Source organism: Trichosurus vulpecula, chromosome 7 (genome assembly GCF_011100635.1).
Source record: "Trichosurus vulpecula isolate mTriVul1 chromosome 7, mTriVul1.pri, whole genome shotgun sequence".
Lineage (NCBI taxonomy): Eukaryota > Metazoa > Chordata > Mammalia > Diprotodontia > Phalangeridae > Trichosurus > Trichosurus vulpecula.
The window spans coordinates 173,654,384-173,666,852 of NC_050579.1; the positions used below are offsets into that span (position 1 = coordinate 173,654,384).

General features: G+C 39.0%; 1 protein-coding gene across 1 annotated transcript in view; it reads right to left on the bottom strand.

Annotated features, from left to right (window-relative positions):
• KLHL32 (kelch like family member 32) overlaps window positions 1-12,469 on the bottom strand; it is a 210,668-nt gene that overhangs the window by 111,469 nt on the left and 86,730 nt on the right. Inside the window, exon 5 of the mRNA XM_036767768.1 lies at window positions 10,556-10,654. Within this exon, the coding sequence (XP_036623663.1) occupies window positions 10,556-10,654 (99 nt within the window). The remainder of the gene's footprint in view (window positions 1-10,555; window positions 10,655-12,469) is intronic.

Genomic DNA, 12,469 nt, shown 5'->3' on the forward strand with positions numbered 1-12,469 from the left:
ATCTTTCAGAAGCCTGCTAGTTAGATGACTAATCAATCAAAAAAAGTAATTTATGGCAAGGAATGACACCTATTCTCTGATCCCTTCAGTTTTTAGTGAGTAAATTACTCCCTATGATTCAATGCCAATTCATGATGAAGTAGGGTTGGCCCTATGCCTAGGTAAAGTAGGTTACTGCAGAGTATGAAGTAAAGGGCACTAAAAAACCCTGCCTGTCCCAATAACACCCTCCCCTGCTAACTGACTCAAAATTCCCTCTTGGCGTATTAATCCTTTGAGTCATATAGCAAAGCCGGGTGTGGGGGGACAATTGCCAGGTAAGTGATCATTGTCAAGAGGCACGTGACGTGTTACCTGGGAAGGCGGAGAGAGCTGGATATCTTTCAGCCTTCTCCCATTAGCACAGATTAGTTCAAGAGACAAAAATTCCAGCCCTGAAGATACAAGAGATGGGCAGGTATATCTTAATGAGAGGGATGAAGGAGAACTAGGTCCTAAGTAACAAAGGGAAACAGGTGCTATTCTTAGAAGAAAAGTGCATCTGAGTGGGGACTTAAGGAAGTTGAGGAAGCACAAGGGACTTGGGACTGGAAAAGTAAGTTGCAGATAATATGGTATCCTGTAAAAGCCCAAAGAAGTGTTAAAAGAAAATGAGAGTGAAGAAATAGACACAAAATATAGAGAGGAGGGAAGAGTGTGATGTGTAGGATTTCTCCATTTTGGAATTGTATTTTAAGCTGCTTGTTGTACTTTCATAACATACTAATGTTTAGAAACAATCCTAATTTATCTTGGGAATGCAACTAGAAGAGAGTTGCCCCATTTCAATTTCACTTCCCGTTCCGACACTAAACTATGATAAATATTCATCACCTTGATGTTAAATAGCAACACACACACACACACACACACACACACACACACACATGCACGTACACATGCATGCACTAGTCTTTTTCTTAGACTTCCTGAAATTTTAAGAAACTCTGTCAGTGGAGGTTGTTAACTGCTATATCGAAGAGCTAAGGTCAGGCTACCCCAAATGGTCAATAACTACTGGGCCAATACTTTTGTTTGGGCATGGGAGAAAAGTATAGAGGGAAAGCCAAAGTGCCCTGGCACCCCAGAAGCTTATTTTAGTAAGTGGCTTGGCATCGTGGGAGTTTGTTCATCTGGCTTCATGGAAGGACTCCAACTTTTGTTAAAACTCCATAAATCTGTCTAGTTGACCATGAGGTAAGGGCCACAATCCATTTGTGAAATATAACAAGTTGTATAGCCAACAGTTGTGTGTGAGTGGTATAATGGAGAGAGCACTGGAATCACAATCAAAATGATCTAGGTTTGAGACTTGGCCCTGACATTAACTACTTCCAATATTTACTGTGACTGAGTCTTTGAATCTCAGTCTTGTCATTATAAATTTTAAAAGTACTTTGTATATATAAACCATGACCATTGATAATGGTGGCCTACACATGTAATTAGAGAAGCAGATTATTCACATTCCAATTTGTTTCAGTTCCATTTATACACATAACATAGGAACATTGCCAATAATATCTTTTAATATATATTAAATACACAAATAACATGGTGTTAAGAGAAGAAAGGAATTTAATTGCTGGCCAAGGAAATGGCTTTTTTTTCATTAAGTTCCTCGTTATGCATGCCTCTCCTTTGCTCTAAGATAGGGGGAACATCACATCTCATCTCATTGCTTTCTATGGGGGAATGCAAATGATGACCATGCTCTTCCCTTTCAAACCTCACACAGTATGTCGTTTAGCAATTCTCTAATATAATTACCATGTAATACCATGTGTCAAAGTGATTTGTGTTGCCTTCTTTTCCACCTACTAGACTGTAAGCCCCATGAAGGAAGAGATCGCATGTTATATAAATTTTATGCTCCATCTACATGGATCTACTTGCTATTTCCATTCCCCCACTCCATGCCTTTGCCTGGAATGTTCTCCCTCCTTACCTCTATCTCCCAGCTTTCCTCAAGCCTCAGCTCAAATATCACTTTCTGTAGAAGGCCTTTCCTGATCTCCCCTTCCCCTCCTCCTACTCATCCCTGCTAGGGCCTACTCTCTGATGTTACCTTCCATTTACACTCCATTTACATTTATCTTGTACAGAAATGGTGGTTTGCATGTTGCTAAAATGTGACATCCTTCAAACAATCAGTCAATAAACATTTATTAGCTCCTAAAACGTGCCAGACACTGTGCTAAATGCTGAAGATACAAATAAAAACAAAGAAAGTCCTTGCTGCCAACAAAACTTACAATCTAATAGGGAATGGCAGCACACAAACAGAAAATGAAAAAGGGGGCCGGACTGGGCGGGGCATGATAGAGCAGTCCAAAGAAGTCCACAAGAAGGGTAGCTGGCCAGAAATAGGGAGAGAAACTGTGATAAGCCCCCTCTTTAAAGAGAGGCCCTGGAGCCCATGGCCCTGCCCTCTAGTCAAAGGGTCCAACAAGAGGGGCAGAAAAGACAGAAGTACCAGGAAGATTCAATCTTGCTGCCAAATGAAATTTCCAAAGATGAGTTTTATGGGGAAGGAATGGAGAGATGGCGAGTTCCAAAGAAGCTCCTTGAGGAAGAAACATTAGGATTGCTCTGCGTTTAGCTTAACTATGTTTCTTGCACGTTGTCTCCCCATTAGACTGATAGCTCCTTAGGGGTAGGTACTATTTGTTGCCTTTCAACTTACCTACTTGGCATGCTGCCTAGCACATAGTAATTACTTGATAAATACGCATTGACTCGACAACTGTACCAGAAATGAAGACATAGGAAACACAATCAGGATAACACAAGATTTAGCAGCTTCTACATTAAGGGATCGAAGGGCTTGGAATATGATATCCTAGAGGTCAAAGGAGCTAGGATTAAAGCCAAGAATCACCTACCCAGCAAAACTGACTATAATACTCCAGCGCAAAATATGGACTTTCAATAAAATAGAGGACTTTCAAGCTTTCTCAATGAAAAGACCAGAGCTGAATAGAAAATCTGATTTTCAAATATGAGAATCAAGAGAAACATAAAAAGGTAAACAGGAAAGAGAAATCATAAGGGACTTACTAAAGCTGAATGGTTTTGTTTATATTCTTACCTGGAAAGATAATATTTGTAACTCATGAAACCTTTCTCAGTATTAGGGTAGTTGAAGGGAATATACATATATATAGACAAAGGGCAGAGGGTAAGTTGAATGTGAAGGGATGATGTCTAAAAACAAACAAATGAATGAATGAATGAATGAATGGGAGGAGAAAGGGAGAGGTAGAATGGGATAAATTATCTCACATAAGTGGCAAGAAAAAACAGTTCTATTGGAAGGGAAGAGGGGGGCAGGTGAAAGAGAATGAGTGAATCTTGCTTTCATCAGATTTGACTTGAGGAGGGAATAACATACATGCTCAATTGGGTATCTTACCCTATGGGAAAATAGGGGGGAAGGGGATAGGGGGGATGACGGGAGGGAGGGCAGATAGAGGTAATCAAAAGCAAACACTTTTGAAAAGGAACAGGGTCAAGGGAGAAAACTGAATAAAAGGGGACAGGATAGGATGGAGGGAAATATAGTTAGTCCTTTACAACATGACTATTCTGGAAGTGTTTTGCATAATGACACATGTATGGCCTATGTTGAATTGCTTGCCCTCTCAAGGAGAGTAGGGAGGGAGGGAAGAAGGGAGAGAATTTGCAACTCAAAGTTCTAAAAACAAATGCTCAAAAAAAAGTTGTTTTTACATGCAACTGGGAAATAAGATATACAAGCAATGGGGTATAGAAATCTATCTTGCCCTACAAGAAAGTAAGGGGAAAGGGGATAAGGGTGGGTGGAATGGGGTGACAGAAGGGAAGGCAGACTGGGGAAAGGGGCAATCAGAATATATGCCATCTTGGGGTGGGAGGGAGGGTAGAAATGGGGAGAAAATTTGTTTGCTTTTTTTTTTGGAGGGAGGAAGGCAGGGCAATTGGGGTTAAGTGACTTGCCCAAGGTCACACAGCTAGTAAGTGTGTCAAGTGTCTGAGGCTGGATTTGAACTCAGGTCCTCCTGACTCCAGGGCCGGTGCTCTACTCACTGTGCCACCTAGCTGCCCCAAGGGGGAGAAAATTTGTAACTCAAAATCTTGTGGAAATCAATGTTGAAAACTAAAAAATACAAAATAATAAAACAATAAAAAAGGAGATGATAATAATAGGTACCTACCTCACAGGGATGTTGTGAGAATAAAATGAGAAAATGTTTAAAGCTCTTTGCAAACCTTAAAGTGCTACATAAAAGCTTGCTGATATTATTACTATCATTATTTACCAGTATATATGTGTATATATAAAATGATTTCCACAAATTTTTCTTTACATAAAGTAACTTTTTAAATATTTCTAAAAAAAAAATGAAGACATGGGTAGTGGTCTATCAGGCATATTATATATAGATCTGGAACATGTGGATATTAAAGAATATATAAAAACAAAATCAGATCAGAACTCTGATATATGCAGTGACTAATTTTAGCCTCAAAAACTGTCTCAGTCTCCATTTCTTCATGCAGGAAATAAGGAGCCAATGAGAAAATAAATATAAAGTACTTTGAAAACTGTAAAGCACTCTATATTTCTATTCTTATTCCTATCCTATCCTGCTGCGAAACAGAATGAGATACACAAAATATGGTAGTTCAGAATGCAAAAGATGGTCAATTATTTTTTTTTAAACCATACTATAGTAATGCATTCCAAGAAAGGTTTTCTGGCCCAACTAAAAAGGTGCTAATAAACATGAGGAACATTGGGCAAAAAAGTAGTGTGTAGTAGCAGCAGTATAATTTTCTTTAACTAGGCTTCTTTCTTACATGGGTGGGGGCGGGGATCATGAAGGAGGAAGGGTCACTAAGAAATTTGATACTGATGTAAAAAAAGAAACAATAAAACATTTATTTCATTAAAACAAAATCTATTACCTGGATTGACTGGAATCATTTCCTAAATTCTTATTTGAACATTTTACCAAATTGGGTTAGATCTCCATCCATTACAATTTTGTGAGGATGCTACTTCAAAACAAAAGCCATGAAGAATTTCATCTCAAAAATAAATTATTTTAATGTTTTAAGCCCCCAAATGTTCATAAAGATACTAGCACACTGCCCCAAACCAAATGCCACAGAAATGATGTCAAAAACATTATCTTTGTATCTGAAGGGCAGCACATTGTTAGTGACACTACACCTTTCCAGTCCAGGGCTAATCTGTTTCTTTGCTGTTAAAGCGCTTATTTCCATATAGGTGTCTCTTACTATAGTTACAAAGGAATTTAGACACCATCATTTTCAAGACCACCTCGATTAGGCTAGACAAAGAATTCAATCTTGACAAAGAGGCTCAGCAAATCAGAACACTCTAGAAACCTCTATTATTGAACCCCTCAGCTTCTAAATAATTGTAGCTGGAATATGCTGAATGTGAAAAGCACATATAGATGCATGAATTCTAAAAAGCACACTAGGGGGAACACTGCAAGCTATTAATTTCACACATCTTGCTCAACTTCTAACATCAACTGACACATCTTGGATTTTTTAAGAAGGTCAAATACAAACAGAGAGGTCCGCTGTGAAATACAGAAAGCAAAAAGGCAAAGTTATACTTAATTGGAGCTGAAGCTACATAGTACATTTCAGATACTCAATAAAGTTTTAAAGTTAGCTGTTAGTATGCTATCATAGTAAAGTATATGGAAAAAAACCCTCTAGCTCCTCATTAAATTATAGGTGACAGAAGATAAAACCTTACCAATTTGTAACTGAAAAATCAATCCCTAATCTGGTAGTGGAAGACCTCTTTAGGCTCCCAATGTCATTCCTTTTGCTAGCTACATCATCAGTGCACAACTCCTCTCTGGAATCTAACTGTTGCTGCCAGTGGAGCAAGAACAAAATACATCTCTGGGGTAGTAAAGATCTTCCAACCTTTGGTGGCCTACTCCTGAGGAAACTGTGGTACAATGGATAGGATACTGGCATCAATAGAGACCTGTAATCTACTCCTACCTCTCGGTGTGACTTGCCAATTACTTCTATGAACCTCAGTTTCCTCACCTGAAAATGTGCATGATAATACCTATAGATCGTACTTCACAGGGTGTCAGGAGGATCAACAAAGAACTCTGCAAACCTCAACACACCGTGCGATTATCCACGAGGATGAAGATGACATAGTACTCTCCAGAAATAAAAAATGGAGCGCATGTCACTTCAATGGTATGAGTGCCCATCTCTTTGACTCAGTAGTGATTAAGAAATATAGAGAGGAATCCCCTGGGCCACAGGGTAGGCAGACAGGGGAGCTACAGGTGGCTGCCTCAAGGAAAGCATCCTCAGGCTGTCACTATATCCCCCCTCAACTCTGCTTCCTGGTTTCTCCTGCTTCCTTCAAGTCTCAGCTAAAATCCTACCTTTTTCAAAAAGCCTTTCCCAGGCTCCCTTAATACTAGAGTCTTCCCTCTGGGATTAGCTCTAAATTACCCCTGCTTATACATGGTTGTTTATATGTTGTCCCCTCCCCCCATTACACTCTGAAATCCTTAGCAGGAATTATTTTTTGCCTTGCAAAGAAAATCAAAAATACTTGCTTAGTGACTACTTTATAAAATGCTCATTGACTTGACCTAACTATAACAGAAATGCAGACATAAGTAGTGGTGTCTCAGGTATATTATATGTAGCTCTGTAACATATGAGGATTACAGAACAACAAAAAATCATATCAGAACTCTGATATATGCAGTGGCCTTCTCTAAATTCAGAGAATTGGTGGCAAAGCATTTCTGTCTCCTCTAGACAGAGAGGTGGTGGACCACAGTCAGGGACTGATGTGTAATTTGTGAGGCATGGCTAATGTGTGTGTGTATTTATTTTCCTTAATAATACTTATTTTTTACATAGGAGGGGTCCTATGAAGAAAGAAGGATCACTGAGAAGTGACACTGATATAAAAAAAAAGAATCAAGAATCTCAATTTCATCAAAATATTCACTTATCTTGGTGACTGGAATCATTTCTTAGTGGAATGTTTTTACCAAATTGAATTAGATCCACATCCATTATAACTTTGAGAAGGCACTCTTCCAAACATATGCTGGAAGCTTCTTATCTCAAAAAATATAGTATTTGAATGTGTTTACCTCCCCAAATGCCCATAGGGATATAATATGTTAAAATAAGATGCATCTGAGCAATGAAATATTAATACATGATAAACAGCTTAATAATACATATTAATACATGATAAACAGTTAACACATATTAACGACTGCATGATTCTCCCCAAATCAAGAGGCATACTGACCCCACCCAGAGGTATCCAACTCCAAAGATGAACAAAGTACAGCTACAGAGCATAGAGAAGATGAAGATCCCTGGTTCTAGAGAGGATATACCAGCCTTACAAGTTGTTACTCTATAGTCAAATTACCTCTTTCCCACATCACGAGTTCTGCCACAACTTTCTTTTGTCATTGTCTAGTCAATTTGTCATGCCTGACTTTGTGAACCCATTTAGGGTTTTCATGGCAAAGATACTACGGTGGTTTGCCACTTCCTTCCCCAGCTCATTTTACAGATGAGGAAACTGAGGCAAACAGGGTGAAGTGACTTGTCTACAGTCACCCAGCTAGTAAGTGTCTGCAGCTGGATTTACATCAGGTCCTCCTGACTCCCGGGGCGGCACTCCATCCTCTGGGTCACCTAGCTGCCCCTCTGCTACAATTAGAAAGTACCGATGAACAAAATGAAGGAAGAACACAGTCGAAAAACAAAAGCTCCCGTACAACACTGTGGAAACTCACATGAGGCTATGTGAATTTCAAACGCTCGGAATGTCTCTTGCTTCTTGAATGACCATGACCATCCATGGAAATCTTATCTGGACAGAAACCAGCTGTTGCTTTCCATCAGAAAACAAACCACGAGTGTGAAATGTCAAGGTTCTATATTGACCTACAGTAAGTCACTCGATGTCTCAATTTCTTTACTGGGCAAAAAAAAGAACCTCAGCTAGAAGCCTCCTGACTCCATGTGGAATTCCACAGAACTTACTTATCATATGTCTCTCAATAATCAGAACACTGTTACCAGAATGCTGTCAACACACATCACTGTCCTTCAACTGCCTACGGCAGCAAAGTGAGTCAGGTAATACACAAAGCTCAGGTTGTACTGCAAGCGTGGTGCTAAACTGCCGAATACAAGTCAATTCAATTTTTTCATCAAAACACGCCCCTTATAAGTCTTTTAACCTTTATGTTCGATAGATTTGCCCTCCTGTGGAAAAAGATAAAACTATATTTTCCTTACCCCTCAGTGATATTGAAAGAATGAATGGAAAATGAGACAAAAACAGAATAAAAATTTAAATGATATTAGGTTAAATGTGGTAGGACGATTACAAAATATGCACATATTATAACTGACTTCTTACACTGACTTCCTTCATTTGTTGTTTCATTTCATGACTCCAAGAGTGTTTTATGCTTACCTTTCCCTGAAAGCCAATAGAATAGCTCTCACATAGTCTGGGATCCTAGGCAACCCTGGATTGGGCCTGGAGACTTCAGCTCCTAATCTCCCTCCCTTACTTACTTTGCAGTATGATCCTGGGCAAGTCATTTAATGTCTCTAGATTTTAGGTTTTTTTTTTTTAATTTGGTTTTAGTTCTTTCATCTTTCCATCTGTAAGAGATTGTCTCTAACACTCTTGTTACTCTATTTTAGGGATTATCTAGTCTACTACAACTTATGAAAGGGAGCCACTGGAATCTCACATTTGATGAAGTATTTTTTATAATTTTATTTAAAGGAATAAAAGGAATAAAATGTTGATATTATTTCTTCATCCAAACCAAGGGAAAATGAATATTATAACAAACAGATCTTTTGGAGAAGAGGAGACACAAGAAACCCCATGCAGTTATTAAATACCTCCTATGTGCGAGGCAGTGTGCTAAGCACTTTATAAATATTATTTCATTTGATCCTCACAACAACCCTGGCAGGTAGGTGCTATTATTATCATTCCTATTTTATAGGTGAGGAAACTGAGGCAGATAGTGATTAAGTGACTTGCTCAGGGTCACCCAGCTAGTATCTGAGTTCACATTTGAACTTGGGTCTTTCTTACTATGGTCAGTGTTCTAGATGCTATGCCACTTACCAGTCTGAACAGTGTTAGTTAGGTGCTGCCAGAACCATTGCTCTGGCATTAACCAAATTCTGCCTCAACCTTTTACTTTCTTCAGCTTTTATTTAAATATTACATTTTTATTTACATTCCCAGATGCTTATTCTTTGCCTCCCTGTGTAAAAGCTCTTTCAGGACAAGCACCACGTCTTACAGGACAGTGGAAAGAAACACTGGACCTGAGCTCAAAACCCTCCTCTGATCCTCACTAGCTCTATGGTCACGGACAAGACCCTTGGCTTCTCCGAGACAAAGCGTCCTCAGTCGTAACTAGAAGCACCGTGGTATGAAAAGAGGACTGACTCTGGAGTCAGAGCCTGGGTTCAAATCAAGCCTGTCACTGATTACCTGTGTGACGTCAGGTGAAACACTCTACTTCTCTGAGATTCAGTTTCCTCACTGTTAATGGGAAGGGATTAGACCTGACACCTTCTGCGGCCCTTCTGACTAAACCTATATAAAGGAGTTTGATCCTGCACAGAGTGCCAGGCTTGGAGTCAGGAAGACCTGAGTTCCAACCTGGCCTCAGACACAGAACAGCTGTGTGATCCAGGGCAAGTCACTTAACCTCTGCCTGTAAAAATCTGTAAAATGGGAATAAAAACAGCACCTACTTCCCAGGGTTGTTGTAAGGATCGAATGAGATAATTGCAAAGTGTCCAGCTCAGTGCCTGAAACATGGTGTGTGCTACATGAATGTTAGCTATCGGATACTGTTAATTACTATTAACCACCTTGGGTCACAGTTTCCTCATCTGTAAAATGGAGGGGTTGGACTACAAGGCCTCTAAGGCCCCTTCCGGTTCCAAGTCTATGATATTAGGATACCGTAATTACCTACCCAGAGGTAAGAAAAGTGCTTTATAAATTTAAAGAACTAATATAATAGAAAGAATACTAGATTTAGTCTCAAAGAACCTGGGTCCAAATCCCTAACCTGCCGCTAGCTACCTGTGTGACCTTAACTTCGGCTTCCTCTAATAGAATGGAACTGGATTGGATGGCATCCTAGATTCCTTCCAGCTCTCAATCTAGGATGCTAAGATATGGTCTGGGAGGCCCAGAGAGTTTAGTGGGACAGGGCAGCACTATTCCAAAATCTCTGCCACCGAGAAAGGATATAGAACTCTAGCCACCCACCCTTCACAGACTTTATCCTGCAGAAGAATCCCTGATACAAGAGGCTGTAATGTTGTTATGTTCACAAAAGATCTGGGATGCCAGAACTACTGCTCAAGACTACAGGTGAAAAGAACATGAAAGGCATGTTGGTGTGGAATGAATGAATACCTGGATGAGATAGTGGGAACATAAATTGAGGAGTTCCAGTAGCTGAAGATGACTTCCAGCTGCCAATACATCCTGGATCACTCCTGGCTCCAATAGGATCTGTTTTTTTAAAAAGAAAAAAAAATCAATCCCCCTAGAAAAGAAATATTATATTGCTTAATTTACACATAAAAGGAAAACAATGGCTTATGTTTACATTTACATTAATAAACTGAGTTTTACCAGAATTTGCCCCTCTACTGCTATTAGTCCTAATCTCATTTCTAGAATGTGAAAATCTAAATTCAACACCAATCATTACTTTTTAGGAAGATGTAAAAGTTACTTTTTAAAAGAACAACATAAACATTTATATGGTCTACCACTATAACATTATTATAAGTAGCATGGAGATGATCAAGAGTTCTAGAAGAATACACCAATGCTTCACAAGCTCTGGTAGGTTCTATCATTTAAGTATGGACACAGTGACAGACTGAGTCTGCCGTCCAGAGATCAGCCGAGCCAAAAGCAGAAAAGCTCTTCATCAGGAGGACAGCTACTACATGATGAAGTACTTGGCCAAAAAAAAAAAGAAAAACACAAGACAGTCTTTTGCCTTGTGTTGCCTCCTTCCATGTCTCCAATGATAACGGCAGAATGGTGGGGAAAGGTACCCAAACAGACATTTTTAGACCATCTATAAATACCAACTGTTAGTGGTCTAAATGTGACATCCAATCCAATGACCAAGTTGACATGGTAAACTGGAAAGAGCACTTAACGTGGAGCACTGGACTTGTCAAGAATTCAAATCCCAAGTTTCCCACTTACTGTGTGGCCCTCATTGTCCTTGGGCAAGTCACTGAATTACCTATAAAATGTGAGGGTTGGGCTAGAGATGCTATGAAGTCTATAATCTCTCTCTCTCTCTCTCTCTCTCTCTCTCTCTCTCTCTCTCCATATATATATGTGTGTGTATATATATACACATATATATATATACACACATATATATATACATATATATATAAATATATATATATATATATATATATATATATATAAATATATATAATCTATAATCCTAAAACAACATTCTCTGATTACCTATATAAAGTCAGGCATAACTTGCTTAGGAAGATGTATGTTCTCCAAAGGAGTCTGCCCCCACCATGGAGGATTTCTAGTGAAGAGTCTAAATCTAAGTGGGATTCCTCACAGACAGTGAATTTCTCCAGGTACTCCTGTTTGTGGATGATATTATCTTCATTTCATCAAATGCAGGAATTTTTCAGAATCTCTTAAATGACATCCATAATCAGTCAAAAGAGGTTTTGTCTTATAATTCACACAGGAAAAAACCAAGTGGCTGAAGAATGTCTACTATCCAGACAATAATATTAAATTTTATGGACAGCATTTACTGCTGATCCCTCAGCATATTTATCTTGGAAAGACACTGAACTAGACCCAAAATTAAAGGGGAAGGAAGAAGCAAGATTGCATTTGGGAAACTGCACACCTCTTTCAGCAACTCCGATGGAATCCTTGAAATAAAAATCCAATATAATATTATCACTGCCTCCTGATAATCCAAGATGGCTGCAAATTATGGAAGAGTACAATATCTACAGAATAAAAATTAGGAGTCACCAAAGTGAAATATATGTTGAGAAAAAAAAGCCATATTACTAAGGGTGAAGGGCCTACGAGAAGTGACGTTAAAATGTATCATTGAAGAGAAGTATGACTAGAAAAGGAGGAAGATGCATCATGTTATAAAAACAAAGGATAACGGATTGAGAGCCTGTATGCTACAATGGTACCCATATACTGAAGAGATGTGGAAGAAATCTTCCAGCATGTTGGCCAGAGCCCTTGTGGAGGACTTGCAGGAAGACATGGACAAGATTCACAAAGAAAGAGGAGTGG